The 19,904-nt window shown below is 34.7% G+C and overlaps 2 protein-coding genes across 2 annotated transcripts; both read right to left on the bottom strand.

Moving 5' to 3' along the window:
• Positions 1-439: 439 nt before the first annotated feature.
• Positions 440-7,440, bottom strand: LOC105176029 (Eukaryotic aspartyl protease family protein). Its single transcript, XM_011098703.3, has 9 exons — positions 6,726-7,440; positions 5,543-5,660; positions 4,037-4,266; positions 3,718-3,957; positions 2,619-2,772; positions 2,435-2,520; positions 1,645-1,759; positions 1,493-1,565; positions 440-820 (listed from the first exon to the last, which is right to left on the bottom strand). The coding sequence occupies exons 1-9, from the start codon at positions 7,328-7,330 to the stop codon at positions 708-710; spliced, it is 1,734 nt and encodes a 577-aa protein (XP_011097005.2). The 5' UTR covers positions 7,331-7,440; the 3' UTR covers positions 440-707.
• A 5,418-nt stretch (positions 7,441-12,858) lies between these two features.
• LOC105176028 (uncharacterized) lies at positions 12,859-15,413 on the bottom strand. The gene is made up of 2 exons (XM_011098701.3): positions 15,019-15,413; positions 12,859-13,572 (listed from the first exon to the last, which is right to left on the bottom strand). Exons 1-2 carry the CDS (start codon positions 15,274-15,276, stop codon positions 13,030-13,032), a joined length of 801 nt encoding a protein of 266 aa, XP_011097003.3. The 5' UTR covers positions 15,277-15,413; the 3' UTR covers positions 12,859-13,029.
• Positions 15,414-19,904: the final 4,491 nt, after the last annotated feature.

Raw genomic sequence — 19,904 nt, 5'->3', positions numbered from 1 at the left:
TAAAGGATTTGGAAAATAACTGGAATACATTAACACCACTGCTTCTTTACACACTCATGTCCTGAACCTCCTGTGCATTTCCAGTCGTGAAACTTTGAGCTGGTGTGAGGCTTTGCCTCGATGTTTTGTATTCTAACAACCTGTTTTACATTAATAAAATTTACCTTAAACTAAAAGAAAAATGAATTCAAGTGTTTGGAAAAGATAAAATTTGAATGTTTCGTAAGTGTAACAAAAACTGAATTCAAGTGTTCGGAAAAGAAAAAATACACTTCTTATTTACAATTTTATAATAAACTACAAAACAGTAGGAAGAAACTTGTAGCTTTTGACCAAAACCAGCTTAATCTAAACAGTTCAAACATAAAAGGTGTAAATCAAAAAAGCAACTTATTTTACAAAAAAAAAAAAAAAAAAGAACTGATGAGTGCTCCAGCTATTTTGCAAACACCACTATAAACTTATTAATACTAGGACAACCCACAAGATGGTTTAAAACCTGCTATACAAAACTTTTATATAATGTCTACCCTTTTTTTGTGACTAAGAATTATGTTACACAGAAATAAAATAGTAGACATTGCAAGAAAATAGTGGGACAAGAATTCCTTTTTTTTTTCTTTTCTAGCAAGGAGAAGACTCGTTGTTGTACCGGCTTGCTAGAATCTGATGGAACATTACTTGTCGCCTGATTCTAATGAACTGAGTCAGTATAGAGTATCAGTTACAAACTTTCGTGGCCTTGCACAATCTGATCGAACCCACCCAATTTTCCCCTTCACATTGTCATATACAAATAGCAGACCACGTAAGGATATATCTGTAAAGGCAAGCACATGCATCAGAAGACAAAGAAAAGTGAATGAGATAATATTGCCACAGTAAAAGAATGTACAAGTGAATCCCAAGAGTGTTCAAGTTCTATCACAAACGCCCCATTTTGTTAAGATGTCGCAGTAGTTGTGCTACATTTATTGAGAATTACAGTTGAAGTTTTCTAAGGGATCGCATTTTTTGTTCATGGATCACTGCATTAACACTCTTCAACTAAGGTTAAACTACAGAAACTACCATTTCTGTTTGAATGATTACACTAACACTCCTTGTTATGATGCACCCTCCAAGCGATCGTTGTATGGGTCAAGAAAAATGAAGAAAAAGGGAAAAGTATTCCCACATAGAAAGTGAAAGAAAAAATGCAAGGGAATAAATAGAGAATGAGCCAAAAAAACTACATAAGCTTAAGCTTTTCTGGTGAACTGATGAACCCAATGCATGCAAGGCCCATTCTGGAGACTCAAGACCGATGATACAATCAAAGCCCCAAGCACATGAATCCAGCCCCATCTCATACAAAATTCCAACAGAGATACACTGAAACATCCTAATAGGAGGTGCCAGCACTTATAACTATTCAACAAATAGGGGTGGTTTCTATAATTTAGTTGGGGGAGTGTAAATATAGCTGCCCCTTTTATTTAAAGGTCAGTACCTCCAAGTATAAAAGTGGATCCATCATGTACTTCTCTTCCATTAAGGATGCCCAAGCACACATTACCCTTGCTCTGCGGCAGAAGAAGTCTTGTTTCAATGTGATGCAAAAATCTTGCATAAGTAATATATGGAAGAAAAGAAAATACTTACATTCACCACTAAGTACCCTTCAGGAGGAATTTGAAGCTTTGTTGAGACGATCCACCACTTGCTTCCAAACTGAAGGTTTAAAGGTTTGAAGAACTGTCTAACATCTTCAACAGATCTAAAAAGGAGATACCATTGAGTAGGCCCTCTCAAAATCGAAAGATAAGGAAAAGGCATAACATGATTCATGCTGTTAAGTGTGTAATTGGATAGCAGACAGCGACAGGAAGTACAATACACTAAATCAACATAAATAAATACATCCACTACAAAGTAGCAGCATCACGAGCTCAAACTGAAAAAATAGTACTCTCGCAATTGACATATAACCAGTAACTTAAGGAAAACAATTTATTGAAGTAGAATTTAGTTGCCCAAAAAAAGAAAAAAAGAGAAATGAGGGTTGATCACACTAACCAAAAGGAACTACAAAGGACTGTTAAAAAATTTTGAAGCTGTAACATTGTTACACATCATTTATGTCATTTCAAATCATCCCCCAACAGAGCTGCTTCATCATTACCCACAGCTGAGCTGTTTAGGATGATCCTATAATTATAGGCAGCATCAGTGATCAGGCACATCATCTCAGCAAGAGCTGCCCATTTGTTTAACATGTTTCTGTTATACCATCTCTTTTTGTTGTTGAAGAAATATTTCAGACTACAAGACACGTAATGAATTAGGAATAACAGTTGAGAAACCAATATGTCACGAGAGACCCATGGCTCCCCCCTGCTCAGGTGGGGCCACCAATCTTTGCTAACTGCACAATCAAATTCACATATCCTACCTTAAAGGGGATTTGGCTCGCCAACAAATGGGTAATGATGTATCTGACATGTCACGGACAAGGCTTTCATTGGGAATATCATTAAACTGCAATCACAGGTTAATTAAGAAACAGATGTGGATGAACAAAGATAGTATCTTTATTCAATTCTAAGACTGCCTCAAAAGAATGTCTATTTACTTACTATAGCGACCAGATTATTATATGCTTCTTCAGTAAAGTACGAATAGGAGCTTCCAGTGTCAAAAACTAAACGTCCTTGTCCACTCCTGACATTGCCTAATCCAATTTGTCTGCTTCCATAACTCACCTTCACTATATTTGTCTGGTAAGAATTCCTGGACATAGAATGCTCGTTGTTATTACAAACTGTATACCGCTTGAGTGAAGCAGCAAAAAGATCAAGACACGCAAAACAATTTTACAGATAATGTTTTGAAACTAGATCCTCAGAGATGCAGATAAACATGGATATTAGAATATTAGGTTGACAGTACAAACAAAAGCAGCAAACATAACACAAACTCTACATTCTCCGAGTTCTGGAAGACCAATAATAAACTAAGACTAATTCATTGTGCATGCCACTATCTCATGTTATGCAAAAGTTTGTGTATCAAAGATAATGATAACATCAAATAAAGGGATAACTACACTGCCCTCCCTTGAGGTTCAGTATATTACATATAGACCCGCCTTATGGTTTGGGAAGTTATATTTAGTAATGCTAACGTTTGTTTCTATCTAATAAATAACAGATACCTCCATCAAAATTCATTAAATTTTACGATATGAGCAAAAAAGTTGAATGAAAATCCACATATACCCCCGATTGACTTATCAATGACTTATTGCACGTCAAACTACCCTTATAAGGGTGGAGATATACCTCCCCATATGCATTAGTGTGTAAAGATGCATAAGGGTATAGTTTGGTCATAAAAGATTTGTTTAACACATAATAAGTAAGTAAATAAGTCAATCGGGGGTAAATATGGATTTTCATTCAACTTTTTTGCTAATATCAATAAATTCAGTGAATTTTGACTAAATGATGGGTCAATTTGTTAGAAACAAATATAAGGGGTACTAGATGTAATTTCCCAAGTCACACAAGGTTTACATGTAATTACACCCTAAAATAAAATGAAAGATTCTCTTGATATTGAGGTACACCCAAGACTTGGTTATGACAAATATTGACCTCCAGAGTGAAAAAAAAAAGAAAGAAAAAAGAAAAGGAAGAATAGAACACAATGGAATTCTCCAAATCCAACACTCACAAATCATAGCTCTGAAGCATGGGGACCCACGCCATCTGCCAATAAGGCACAAAGTCATCACCCAAGAACAAGTAACCGCCACCACGGGCATCTGCAGCAAGGCAATGTCCTATCACATTCTTTATGATTCCTTGGCTTGCCAATTGAGATGGCAAACTGATTTTCGCCCGGCTAAGTCCAAGGATTCCATCTGTCTTCCTCAATGTGTTCAAAAGTAAACCTTGCTGGTCATAGGCACAACTGACATAATTCAACCATATAAACCTCAAGATTTGTAGGTCCACAAAAGTACACTGATTCCAGGAATAAATAACATTACCCAAAAACAATTTTGGATTGGGCCAAAGACCCATTTGCAACGGTTAGATAAAGTTCATCTCTTGCAAGCACTCCCACGGAAGAGCTATGATCTGCATATTCTATCTCATAATCACATTGGTTACACGAGTCACAGTCTTTAGCTATTTGATTTTTTTGAATTTCAACACAGAAAGAATCCTTAGGCGGTATAATGTTAGCTTTCACCGGCTTGTAAAAAGGATGAGCTCCCTGCAACACATTTATCACTAAAGTTTCGTTATTAAAATGTGACAAGCTTAAAAAATTAGAGTAATCTGAGGTGGAAAAGGACCTATTTCTCTCATATAATTTCCAAAGCAGATCGCATCCAAAATACATGCACTGGTCCAAATTTATGATACAGATAGTCACGGTGGCCTTAAAGGACCATTTTTCATATAAAATTTTGGAGATAGAAGGAAATGACAGAGAAAAAATTTCAAGCTATTATTCGAGAAGTCTCAGCCAACCTCTTCATGACATTTAATGTGAGAATGGGATTGTTTGCAACAGCTTTCTTAAGCTGTTTTTTCTTCTTTTTGTTTTTTTTTTTTTTCCCGCTTTTGACTTCTATAAAGCATTTTGGGTATGTTTTAGCCACCAATTTCTACTTAAAATGGTCCAAAAAGAAAATCGGACCCACTTGTCAGAAGCATCAAGAGGTTCGCTTCTGCCCGCTTCTGACATTTCTGTGATTTTGTTAAAAACAAAATTGGAAATTATTATCCTTAACATTTTTGCAGGGACAGTAGGTGTGCAAAAGTGACAAGGTAGCTTTGCAGCAAAGTTACTAAGCAGGGGGGGGTGCCGGTGCCCATTGACGAAAGAAAGAAGAGAACTGGTAGTGAAGAAAGAAGGAGGAGAAGAATGGGAAAAAAGTGGGGGAAGGAAAAGCAAGAATAAAGCAGGAAGAGATAAAATGAAAAAAAGTGAGAAGAAATAGAAAATAAGGAGAACGGAGAGAAAAATTGAATTGGGGGCATTTGAATTTTTCCCAAAACATTATGAAGTACGAGATCTTTTACCAAAAATTCTCTTCCCATTTCTTTTACTACTTCTTCCATGAATTTGCAAATGTTAGTCACTTTAACTACTCCACTTTCCTAAAATCGCTAAGATTCAGCATTTTGCAGAAGCTGAAGCCCCATGCAAACATTTGCAACATACCATCTGTTCCAAATAAAACAATCCTTTTCATGGCAATACTATATTTTCAAAAATGAACCTATTTTTCACCATGTCTTGGCATTCCCCTTTTCCATGATATGGCGATTAATATAGAAGTGGCAGCTAAATATGCCACAATTATCTTATTGAAAATGGACCTATTTTAGCATTTCTTGGCATTCCATTTTTCATGTAATGGTCATCAGAGAAGTGGTGGCAGCTTCTTTAGCAGATGAAGATACTATTAATGCCGTAATAATAGTAGCAGCAAATATCAAGAGAATGAAACTGCAAAGATCGACAAAACAACAGGGATTACCTTAGCGCAGCTAGTGCATGGAGCATCACACTGAATCCAAGTTAAGGCACTGCCGGTGTCCATATCAAGAAAATAGGGTCTTGGAGGATTCCCAAAATGCAAGTATGTATAATACAGCCTGCAACAAATTTGCAGCAAGGAGTTAACCTCGTAAAGTGTCTTATTATCCCACGACATCATAGGCAATGGTCAGCTGAGTCAGCTCCTTGAGCAAAAGATAGAAACCGTTATAACACTAAAAAAGGCACAGCTCTTAACTTCTTTGTTGGATTTTCGGAAGATGTAAGAATTTAGCACCAATTGATGGGTAGTTATTTAATTTTACCAATAGCAATACTCTAAAATTGTGAAGCCAAGATGTAGAGAAAAGATGTAAATTATGCATACACCAAGTTCTGCAGACCTTGTTTTTGGTAAATTACCAAAGGAATCTTGATAGCATGCAACAATAAATTAGACCCCAGCCACCAGAAAGGATACTCAAATAGGACCCTTTAGCAAAGTAAAGCACAAATATATTGGTGGTAGTGGTCCAACTCAAAGATTCTTGCCAGGGCACAATACTCTCATTGAGAGAAAAAGATATAACACAACTATAATACTGAATTAACATTTCAGTGGGTATTGGATTTAGTTTAACAATAAGGTGAACTAAGCTATTTAGTTTAACAATTAAATTCATATAATTACAGAGTTTACTCCAGCTTTTACCATCTTTAATCCAAGTTAGCTCAGATCTTATTTTAATACGAACAACTATCAAAAACAGGAAGAATTGCTCTTCTGCCCATGAGAAAAAAGGATATCACTGTCACTATTTTCATTATCTCCTCCACATGTTATCACTTACAATTTCATGACAACACCATCTCCTAATCTCACATTGTTATCTGTGATAACCATAAATTTTGTTCTAACAGCAAACCATACTAGGGATCAAATTATATAGAAATCTATATTTCTGCGGAACCCTGTCTGATTATAGTACAATATTTTGTCATTTATTTAAGTTTTTGTGCATAAAATTCAAAAAGACAGTAGACACATCCAAAAACTGCAACAGAGGGTCAAAACATACGCATTTGACATCCATCAAAGTGAAAGATCATAGAAAATTGCGACCAGAAAATGCTCATATAACTTACACAAGTGTAAAATAAAAGCACATTCAGCAAATACTTACCCGTCAGGATAAATGTTACCCCCAACAGGTATAACATCAGTAACATCAATTTTGGATGCAGTAGACGCCGTTTTCGGGTTGATCCTTCCACGACTCAGCTCATCACCAAGTTCCTCCGAGAACGATCGAGAGTCAATACTAGTAAGTCTTCCAAGTTTAAGCTCAAAATCTCCCAAGCCACTATTGCCCCAATAACGCTTCTGATACAGTGTGAAAATAAATGTATGCTGAGACTTGTTCTTCTGAGGATCATCCTCACTCCCTAGCTCATCCTTTAACTGGAAGAAGGCTTCTTGAGAAATAGAGACACAAATATACAAGGCGATCAGAGAGATGCCCAGAACCGGCAGAAGGGTTCTTCGGGGACTTCCAAACGAAAACAACGATTGAGGGCCATGGTTCTGCGGTACGACCTGCAGCGGCGTCTGCGCTTCACCGGCCTGAGGGGCTGATTGCGGTTGGTCGAGTTGAGGGGATTGAGGATGATGATCGGACAGAGTAAAAGCAGTAATAGTTTTGCCAAAAGAAGGGTTATCTGGTGGGGGGAGAGTGATTATGACTACGCCTGTCAGCCGAGGAGACCGCTCGTCATTCTCCTCCTCCATTTCCTTCTCTGTGAATTTCTCCCTTCTTGAATGGAGGAGGAAGAATAAGAGGATGAAGGGGAAGACTTTACTTCCTCTCCGCGTTCAGAGTCAACTGAGATGCATTCGTCCTGAAACAAGTAATTATTTTATATTAGAAAAATAAATTTTTGGTGTTTGGGCGGGGAAAATTTAATTTTTTTTATTTAATTATATGAATAAGAAAATAAATAATTATCAGAATTTCTTTAAATATTTTTATTAAGTTTAAATGTGTAAATAAAATATTATTGACAAAAAAAATTTGAGTAAATTATAGCTATGTTTTCTGATATTTGACATAATTATAAATATTTTTTATTTAAAAAAATATAAATACATCTCTCAAACATAAAAGAATTATGTAATCCTTAGATTGTAATAAAAAAAATTACTACTTTATTTTTGTTAATTTTTTAATCAAAAAAATATTAAAAAATTTTGAGGGTGGGTAAACTAAATATATATTAAGAATATTAGTTCAAAAAAATATTTTATAAAATTATAATTCATTATTCGAAAGGGCATTTTGAGTAATTCACCATAAAAAATTGGATGAAAACCTAATGGATTGGATTCGTTGTTATATGGACATTAAAGTCAGGGAATATATATATTGCTTAAAACAATGATAAAAAATTTGTAATTATATTAAATTTTAGAGGAGGTGGCCATAACGTACCAAAATTTTTTTTTAAAAAGAATGATTAGTTTGTTAAAAATAGGATAAATTACAACAATCTCCCATGAGGTTTGGTATAATTACGAATACCTCCTCATTGTTTGAAATTTATGCTGATGTTTGATGTTCTAGCCATAATGATCAATACCACATCTATCACATAATTTCATTTCCACATATCAACGCACAATGTCTCCATAGGCTTCTTATCAAATTGACAGTCGATACCAACCCAAACTTTTGATATTGTCACAAAATCAAAGGAGCCAATATATAATCAACGACACAATTCAGTACTTTAATTGTAGTAAATAGAGTACTAGTCTGCCGCCCAGTAAAGATCTATAACGATTTAGCATTGAACAAACCCAAAAGTTCTAAAATAACTTAGGTTTTTTAACCTTTATTTTAATCCAATATACCTTTATTTGTTGACAAGTCGAGGATTTAGTTATAAATTCAACTACATTCTTTTTCATTGTTTGCTACTAGTACTATATAAGGTCTTAGATTGCAGCATAAGTTTAAATTTTATTTATTTATTTATTTAACAGTATTATGATACATCGCATATGGTGTATTGGAGATTTCCTACATGATTTTCAGGTATAACCCTTCCATATCATGTACACAACGACTCACTATTACCCCATCTATCCTTATGAAATATTTGGTTTCTTACTGAATCAGTTTCTATTTCTTTTTTTATACACCAAGACTTATCCATGAATAAGGACCTTATCAGTTAGTTTTAAACTCAATATCTATTTCTTTATATCTTATCAATATAATTTCAGCAAAGCTATCATCCTTAAATCCAAGTATCTCTAGAATATATTGGCATTACAAAACTTATTGAGCACCAACAATGTCATCTCATATATCCAGTGCAACCGAAGTTCAAATCATATTTTAAGGTATCCTAATAATAGTAGGTACGTGAAATTTAGTTGATAAACAATTAATTTCAAGACATTCATTGCAAATCGAACATCAATTCTGTCAAATTATGACTCGCCAAATTAACTAAGGTGCTTGGACTCTTCCTACTGAAAGTATAAGCTACTTATTCGTCTTCTCATGACGATAATCAACTAGTACAATCTTAGTACTTTAACAATTCTATCCACATACTTTAGATCAGGTTCAACTCTTCCTAAGTCAAAATATATTTCAAACTCTCACGCTCATTGAAAATATGAAATTTTTTCCATACAAGTAATGTCTCTAAATATTTAATGCATGCACAGTTGCTGCTAATTTCAAATTATGCATGGGGTAATTTAACTAGCGGATCCTTAAATAGCAAGATGCTTACGCAATTACATTTTCGTTTTGCATCAATACTCTCCCTAAACCTTATTTTGAAGCATCAATATATACCACGGATCCATCACTACCAGATGGTAAAATCAAAGTCATATTGACGCCAATTCTTTTCTTTAACTCATCAAAATTTTGTTGCCACTGCCCGGTCTAGTGAAAACGACCCCCTTTATAATAACTTTATTAGATGTCCGACAATTGCGGAGAAATCATCAACAAATCACTTATAATACCTAGCTAGTCAGAATCTCTGAACTTCATTCTTCGGTATTCTTCATTCCCTAATAGCTTTCACCTTTGTAGGATTAAGCATAACCCCATCTCCAGATATCACATCTTCTAGAAAACTATCCAATTCAACCAAAATCGCACTTACTTAGCATACAATTCATTCTCTTTCAGGATCTGCAACACTATTTCCAAATAATCTTCATCTTGTTCTAAACTCTTTGGATACAATAAGATGTCATCTATAAGAACTACCAAGAAGTAACCCAAGTAGTCTTGAAATTAATGTTCGGCTCATCAATGTCATGAATGCCACCAGTGCATATGTTAATCTGAAAAAGCATTAATAAAAGCTCAAAATGATTGCAACGAGTGTGAAAAGTTATTTTAAGTATATGCTTCTCTGTTATCCTTAATTGTCAATAGTTAATCTTTAGATGTTTTTTTTTTAAAATATTATAGCTCCTACTGATCTAGCAGATCATCAATTTTTCATAATATGAACAGTTTGTTTTTTCTGTTTTACAATTTTTCAAAAATTTTAAACCAAGAATCGATATGATTATAGGTCATGAGTACATAAAGGACTAAGCCCTCATTTACTTTGGATGATTAGTCATGATATCATGACTAGTCATCCCTTATTTCTTGTTTACTTGAACATGGCCCGGCCCGTGATATATGCATGAAGCCCGAAAATAATTACTATTAAGTTGTGATTGAAATTCAGATTTGCAGTGTATTAATGTGGTATGCCAAGCTATCATATTTTGATTAAAAACTGAATCTGAATTTTGCCCTCAAATGTCATAGCAATTTACCATATTGTCCCCACTTGTACATAAAATAACAAATCAACGTGCTGATGAAAGGAGATTTCTTGAAGAAAGAAACACAAACCTCACAAACTCTCCATCTTTGAAGAGGAGACGACAATGGCAACCGAGCTAAAATCCTGACGAATGTGGCTGTTTTAAAAAAATACAGATATTCTACTCTTCCATTTGCTATGTTCTACCTTGCTGCTCGATTTTTGAAAGAAACATTCTATTGTTCTGTTTATAAGAAAGAAGGCGGTGAGGGAGGTGGAGGAGGCGCAGTTGGGGGGGCGACAAGGGGCCTGAGGTGGCGGTGAAGGTTTGGATTTTTGGCAGAATTGGGGAGGGAGGCGAGGAAGGGGTTGACGGTATTAGGGGGGTAGGGAAGTCGTGGAAGCACGTGCAAATGGTGGCGGTGGAATCACGTGGGGAGGAGCGGTGGTGTTGGGGGAAATGGTGGTAGTGGAATCAGGCGAGGAGGGGCGGCGGCGGCGGCGGCTGATGATGAAGATGTAGGGCAGAAGTAGAATAATAAATAATAATAGAAAATATATTGTATATTATTACTAATTTTGTTATTAAATATATATTTGATTATTATATTGTATATAGTTTATTAATATTGTTAAATTTATATAATAATATTATTTTTATGAAGATGAATTGATGGTGAAGGGAAAAATGATATAGATATAAGATTTATATATAATAAAATTTAAATAGTTTTACATATTTTATATTTTGTGATGAGATTATGTGATACTGATATTTTTGTCCTATTATGGGGTATTCTTTTTAATTACATATTTTATCTCTTATAATAGCTACAAAAATAAATACAATATAAAATTATCACACAATGATCATTCAATTATTCATACAAAGTAAATAAAAATATTAAATTATCATCTTATTAAATATCCCAATATTAATCATGAAGTTATTAATCCCATCAAGAAAAGTAAAGGAGGCCTAATAGGATTATTGTTGAGAAAATTATAAATTTGGTACCAACATATAGGGTGACTTGAAATATTAGCCCATATTTCTTTTAACTGTCAATGTTAGTCCTATACTTTAAGAAAACATTGCAAAATCTTATTCTAACAGTCCCATTGTGAAAAATTAACAAAAACACTTTTGGCCTCGTGTGTGTATCATATCTGGCGTGACCGCAACATCAGGCGATTTGATGGAGTATATAGAGATATACGCACTGTGGGTGCGCTAATGGTTCGAGATGTGCAGCGGATGATTCTTAGTGTAAAATTACCTACTGTTATTAGCACTTGTGCGCTTTACCGCTTATGGCGGATTCCTTGGCCTGTCGAGAAAACTGTTTAAATTAATCAAGTTGTATTGTACTATTATACCTTTTTTACTTAATGAAAATTACGTTTACCGAAAAAAATTAACAAAAAGTCACGTGAATTACACGTGGCAGTTAGTTTACTGGCTGAATGGGTTGTGACAACCTACTCAGACAATTTTTACGACTAAGAGGGTGTTTGGCTGAACTTTTTTAGAAAATCTTATAAGCTCCTAAAGCATCTTATAAGCTGTTTTGGGAGTTTATAAAATGTTGAATCTTATTTTAAATATAAGCTCCTAAAGTGTTTGGATAAAATAAGATATTGAAGCTTATAAGATGTGAACTGTTTTTTAAAAGAGCTTATAAGATCCAAAACATTTTATTTTGAGATCTTATAAACTCTTTTTAAAAAAAAAAAATGTCAAACACTTTATTGGAATTTATAAGGTCTCTAACGAATTATAAGATATTCTGAAAAGCTTATAAATTAGCCAAACACCCTCTAATATTGCATACCACCCTCCATTTTGATACCAAATTATCTTAATTTTGGGATCATAATTTGTAATTTTCTCATAATTATATGTATAGAAAAGCGATGATATAACAATAAAAACAATGAACATAAATCAGGTACTATCATTAAGAACAAAAGAAAAATGCAATAAAACGTGGCCTTTCTGTCATTTTATTTTTACGGTAAAACTAACTTTTTCAACGTTTTTTTTCCTGTACATACCATGTAAACACAATACTTATTCCCACTATTTTTTTTTCCATCTATTAGTCCATCGAAATATACAATTTATTAAATTTTCTTTTCATTATTAATTTATCCTAACTGTCGAATGATTTATTTGGGGCCCCACACAAAAATATAAACGACCCCTTATTTAATTGAATTTTTCATAAAGAAACAAAAATGATTATAATATTTGAAATAAAGAGAGAAAACCCAAAATTAAAAAGAAAATAATAATATAAAAATAAAAAATTAAGAAAGAGAAATTATGAAGGGAAAGGGAGACGAAAAAAAATATAATCAGCTAAAAATAATCCATTGTTTAAGAAGGTAGTATTGCCACTTGAGATAATGGTAATAAAGATAGAAGTTAGTAGGTGAAACTAAATAAACAAATACCAATTATGACATCAAAAGAGTTCCGACCAAATACTGGCTTCAAAATCCATTGACAGCGTGTATGAGTGAGTGTTTGCGTCTGTTGAAAAGACAAAGAGAGTTCCGACTAAAGAAAATCTCGTCTCCAACCACAAAAAACAACAACAATCAGGACATATCTACCATCTCCTCCTATCATTCTGGATGAACAACTGACTCCACATCTTCAACACTAACAGAATGACGGTACAAATCACGTGTAAAGCTCGTAGTGGTATCAAGAAAATAGAGTATGCATGACATTACACAGCAACATAAGAACATCGCCACCGGCCCGAAAACCCAAAGGAAGAGCGGCACTGACAAGTAGAATGCTCGGAGTCCTAGTGACCAAAAGAAGCCTCCTCTGTTCAGGTTTGTCGCCACATACTCGATAGCATCCTTTCGATCTTTGAACGCAGGCACCGTGACGAGAAAGCTGCCGTGGGCGTAGTACCTGATAGACAACAAGTTGCAAAGAAAGGCGACCATGAAGCAGATCAAGATAGCAAAGAACTTCACAGAAGGCAGGACCGAAACTCTATTTCCATGCATGTCCAAGGAGGTAGAGCTCGATCTGTTGCTCACGTATACACTTATTAACGAGCTGAGAGTGATCGCTGTTGTTGCCAAAAGCGTCGATGCCATTATATTGTTACGTATCGTCTGAATCGCCAATACGCCGTTTTTAAGTGGATCCTGCAGAACTTGAAGTTGATTTTGAGTTTAGGATGATTAAGTGAATAACAATGGAAAAAATACATTTGCCCATTTATGCTAAATTCATAATCGATTGACTCAAAATTGATGTTGGATCAGACTTCACACCTCAACAATACCATAGCATTGGTTAACAAAGTGAAGTGTCATTGAGATGCATTTTATCCAACCAAAAGAATATTATAAAAAGAAAAAAGAAAGCAATAAAGTCCAACAAAATGAACTAAGATACTAAAAAGGAAAACATTAGACACAATTTTAAATTATACTTCATTATTATAAATACGGTTAATTACATTTGAATTTTTTTGTAAAAATATAAAATTATATTTTTTTCTAAAAAAAAATTAAAACTACACTTACATCTCCGTCAAAATTTTTTTTTTTCACAATTGTTCCCCTTCCATTAAAATTGGGTCAGAAAATGCTGACATTAGTAAAAATAATTACATATACATCTAATTTTATCCCTCATTCAATATTTTTCTAATAATATTTTTATACTTATTAAGAGATAAATACAATATATATACAAATCCAAAAAAGTATCATCAAAATAAAATATTATTTTTGAATTATAGTCGCTGAAACAAAAGTAGCCGTTAATGAATGAAAAAAACCAACTTTTGTCCATCTTTCCATATTCATATAAAGTACCATATAATATTGTGTCAACGTTTTAACATTAAATATAATATAAAAAAATTGCTTGTATTGCTAAATTTTAAATCATTATATTTTTGGAAGCGATTTGACGTACGTAGTAGGTTAGAAACAGGGCTGAATTGTTGTATATCTAGTATTCTACTTTTTTTAACTCATTAAATGAAATTTACTTTTTTCCTAAATAATATATATATCTATATATATGTTCAAAAGACAAATTGTCGATGAAAAATAAAAATTGATGTTACCCTTACTCTACATATGGGAAGTAAAAAAAAGAAAATAATTAATTTGTTCATTCATCTACGATTGTTTGTTATCCAATAACTATAATATAGGAACAATATGTACCCTTTTAACTTTATATATATTACATTTACCTCCTTACAATTATTGCAATTTTTTCACTGACGTCATTTTTCATCCGAACTCTAAAGAAAATGGAGATAATTGTAAATAAAGAATTCTTGAAAGGGGTGTAAGTGTAATTTTAAAAGCTTTTTCAGAGAAAATATAATTTTATATATTTTAAAGAGATTTAAATGTAATTAACCATTATTTGTAATAAGTGACAAAATATATTGTACCCACACAGCAAGTGTATTGCAATTTTAAAAAAAGAATTATATGATTGGTCCGAACTCGACGGAGACTAGGAATTTCCAAAAAAGAACAGCTTGAGCATCAAGAAAAAGAGATACAAAGACAGGAGTTAATAATGGAGAAGTAATTGGGTGAAGAAGAGATGTGCAAACTCACAGCCATCAAGGAGAAGACCCATACGCGGCGGCTCTCAGCATTCAGTCCAATCACAGTTCTTCTGGGATTTCGTATTATGGTGTAGAGAAGGCAGAAATGGTAGGCCAGCAGCGTTCCCATGCCCAGAGGCACCAGCACCAAATCCAAATCCAACTGCTTTTCCCCCACTATCATTTTTGCACCCTTCTTCAGCAAACTGTACAGCTCCCTCACACTCACTACCTCACCTATCATTTTTGGCTCTTCAGTGATGCACATGTTGTGTTTTTTGCACCTAATAAAGCTGCAGAAAGAGACGAGGAATGGTCAGTCACATCGTGAGGAGCAGTAGAGTGGTTTTTGCTTTTGTATATCTTCTGAGGAATCAAATTGTTGTCTTTTCTGACGTTTCTATGGCCACTCTTATTATTATTATTAGATAGTATATGTTGTCATACACTCACAATCGGAAAGAGGAGAGAACAATAGATAATTATTAGTGCACCCATATTACAAGTAGTGTTTGAAAATCTTCCATCTATGTCTTTCTTTTGAGCAAACGATAATTATAAATATATAGAGGAAAGTGCCCTGACGATGACATGCATACGACAGGTTCGGAATTAGAAATTTTTTTTGTTTGGGTCAGATTTGATTGAAATAAACCAATCGCAGAGTAAATGTATCACACTTGCTATGTGATTGGTCACTTTTCTTAAACTGTACACCAATCACACAACAAATGTATTGTACTTGCCATATTATTGATTCAGGTTCGGCCGAGACGGGTTTCTGCTAGAATTCCCCACGAAACTCGTACAGGAAGCAAAATTTGCTGACATTCATCAAAATTGTTACTTAGATTTTTTACCGCGCCTGATTGTGCTAGAAAGTACGTTGATCTGTTAAGTTATCTGTGAGTTTGTTATGTAACTATCTTAACAAAATTGGAACACATTTTTATTATTTGGAACATATTTGTAGAACTATGTTAGTAACAGATGTAGGAACGATTTGTATAGTTTGAAACACATATAAGGTACTTTATTAGTAATGCTATTTGGAGCGGGATTTGGAATGGTACTGTGTAAAATTTGTAATATTTTATTTAGCATTACTAAACCCATTCATAAGTTTTGAATTTTATATTTTTTTATTATTTATTAATATATTTAATAAATTTGAATAAATAAATAAATTTATAGATTTTAATAAAATTTTCAGATATAATTAATTTAATTTAATAAAATTTGAATTAATTTTATATATATATTTAATTAACTAAATAAATATAAAATAGTAGAATTTAATAAATATTAAGAAACATAAATAATTTTTAAAAAATATATTAATATAAAAAAATATTTAATTACAGAAATAGAAAAAAATATAAAACCTAATCTAAACGCCCCTCGTCCTCCTCTGGATTCTCGGCCGGGGGATTCATCGAAGTGGTGCTGTAGTCGACGAGGAGGCCCGCATCATGTCCATCATGTCGGCCATCATCGTTTCGAGACGACCGATGCGGTCTCCCATCGCTAGGTTTGAAGGTGACGGTGGCAGTGTCACTGGCGGTGGCGATGTGAATGTGAGTTGGAGACGTGGGCCTCAGAACCAAGGTCGAATACTTGGCCCCGACTGCAGCCAGCCACATCTGTTGGTCTGTCATCGCCACCGAAACCTCGAACTTGGCTGGGGTACTTAGGTCATTAGCCGTGGGCTGGGGCTGACGATCTTCCAGCATTTTCTGGAACGTCTCCTATGAAACAAACAAAATTATTAGTACTTTATTCAATCAATAATTAATTATTACAAAATAATATAAACTACTACTTATCGCCACCTCCGTCGCCCTCGGCCCACTCCAACCGTCGTTCTCTTTCTTCTTGTAGCAGCGCTCGAATATTTCCATCTCCTTGGGCGGCTGATCGAGCTGCGTCTCTTGTATAAGAAAAAATAGTTAATTAATTATGCCGCATACTATTTATAAATAATTATTTAACACACAAATAATTTATATATACTACCAACTTTCTCTTGTGCATGCCGACTGAGGAAGACCCCTGATAGAAAGTCGAGGACGCTGTAGGGTTTGCTGCCCGATTCGCCTTATTCTTTAAGGACTCCTACTTCAAGAACGACAGTGGACACAATTTTTGGAACAATTTTCTGAACGGGCACAGTAACACACAGCTAATAATTCTAAGGAATCGTTCCAATTTGTACCTCATTTTGGAATACGTTTTTGAACTGAAAATTTTGAGACATATTCTGCAATGGGTGTAGGAACGGTTAGATTGTGACCATTCCTACATCTAATATAGTGTTCCAATGATTTTTCGTTACCAATTTGGCACGGAGTGTGGAACGGGCTAGTAACTGTTCTTTTGGAACTCAATTTCCGACGGTTGTGTCGTGCCCAATTCGTAACCCAAAAAAAATGCTCCACCTGATGTCATCTTTCAATATCCGTTCCTCAAGCGTCCCAAAATCCGTTCCATGATGGAACGAAATTTGGAATGGGTACCCTGACTGTGCCAAATTTTGCCTTTTTTTGTAGTGGGTGTTTCCCTCTCCACTTCCTACTAGCCTAAAACACCCCTTTGTGCCATTGGTTACACAACCATTGAATTTGTTTTCATCTGTAAGATTGCAATACATTGCCTTGAGAACCTACACTGAAAAAAAAGAATGTGAGCATCGTCCCCAAAATACTCATCACATGGAAAATAAAAAGCCTCCAAGTGAAGAAACCACATTTTGTCCAATGTTTATAGTCTTTCTTGGATGGCCAACCAAAGAATAAAAACATTCCTATGGATTTTAAATGTCTTTGCAACAAACTTGTCCATGGAAGTTAGAGGGTTTGCTCCTAATAAATCTCGGGCTGCACAGTGGAAAATCGTCTATTAGAGGCATGCCATCAAATTTGGTCTTGACCCCCAGTTATTGTAGGAAATTCTCTAGAAAAGCCATCATCTTTGCTGATATAATAGAAGGCCAATTCCAAATGAATAACAATTGAAAGCATTTCCCCCAATCTCAGCCTCATGCGGTCCCTTTAAAAGACAACTTTCAAACTTATTTGCTGCAAGTTTTCTTCCAATGGCTCTCGAACCATCAGGAAACAATTGGATAAGGACACCCATAGAATGCCAAGGATCAAGCCACACCTTAATGCTCTCTCCTTCTCTAATGACATATTCCATTGGTGCCAGCATAGAACCTAGTAATTTAATTATTTTCTTCCAATTTCACGATCTTGTTGTTGAACTCACTGTCCAAACAACCTACTCTTTAATTCTATGTTTCAGGATCCATTTGACTTACATTGATCCTTCATATTTATTCACAATGACCAATAATAGTTTGCATATCAACTCCTTGTTCATCAATGCTACTGATTGAATTCTAAGACCACCATAACCTTTAGGCAAACAAACTTGGTCGTAGCTCAATTTTGCTAAAACTCCTACTCCGCTAGCGGCCCATAGAAAACACCCCAAGATCTGCTCCATATGCTTAATTACTCCCTTCAAAAGAACAAAGATTGAAGACCAATAAAACTAATATGAAGCCAGCACTGATTTATAAGTTGTAGTCGCCCTGCAAAGGAGAATTTCAAAGTCCCCCATGCTTCAATCCGATCCTTTATCTTGTCCAAGAGTGTCTGACAATGGCCAACAGTAAGTCTCGATGAGGTAAGCGACACTCCTAAATACTTGAGTGGTACTAAACCCACAGGAAATCCAACCATAGCTTGCAATGTTTCATTTTGAGGCGTAATAGATTTTGAGAAAATAATTAAACTCTTTGTTACACTCTCTTATAAACCTGATTGTTGCGCAAACTCATTAAGTGCACTTTTTAGCATTCCCAGACTGAGTCGTAGCTTTTCAAAATAGCAAAACATCGTCTGGAAAACTCAACATATACAAGCCCAATTCCAAACACTTCCAATGAAATTGAAACCCAATTGGATGATCAATATGTTTCTTCATTGTTGCATGTGGCATCTCCATGACCAAAACAAAAAGGTATCATGATATTGGATCCCACTGCCTCATTCCTTAGGCACCTTGGAATTAAATAGGACGCCATTGTCACACATTATTAAATCCACCCTATAAAGTTAGTTGGGAATCCAAGTAACCTCAATATAGCAAACAAAAAATTCTTGTTCATTGTATCATAGGTTTTCCAAATATCATTCTTCATCGCACATCTGAGAGGCAAGTGGTTCCAATTGCAACCATGCAGTAGATCTTGAGCCAATAACATGTTGTTATGATCTTTCTCCCTAGGATAAAGGCCATATGACTAACATCAACCAAGTTGCTCAACATTTGCTTCAGTCTATGCCCAAGCACTTCAAAAATTATTTTATACAACACATTGTAGCAAGTAATGTGCTGAAATTCTACAGCTATTAAGGATTCTAACTCTTAGGCGCTAATACAAGAAAGGTGATGTTTACTTGCCTCAATAAGCAACCCCAGACAAAAAGTTATTTCACAGCACATATTACCGATTCACCCACCACATGCCACACTTTCTTGAAAAATTATGTTGTACAACCATCTATTTTCTCATCCCCAATTTGCAAAAACTGTCTCCTTAATCTCATCATCAGTGACTTTGGCTACCAAGGGTACAACCTCTATTTCCATCAGCCTCACTATAAGGTAAGGTTCAAGGTATTCTAATCGGTTATCCCTAGTGTCCCTTGTGCTCTGAGAAGTTCGGAGTACCACCAAACAAGTTCTTGTGCAATTTGAGATTGCTTTAACAATATCACCCCACTAGTTGTGCTCAACTGACAGATCTTCTTCCTCACTCTCTCCACTGCTACCTTTTGGAAAAATAGTTTGGTGCTCTGATCCTCTTTCTTAAACATCTGAGTTTAG

Source organism: Sesamum indicum, linkage group LG13 (genome assembly GCF_026168435.1).
Source record: "Sesamum indicum cultivar Baizhima isolate 11 linkage group LG13, ASM2616843v1, whole genome shotgun sequence".
NCBI lineage: Eukaryota > Viridiplantae > Streptophyta > Magnoliopsida > Lamiales > Pedaliaceae > Sesamum > Sesamum indicum.
The sequence above is the reverse complement of the archived record's forward strand: the minus strand, read 5'-3'. Positions and strand labels throughout refer to the sequence as shown.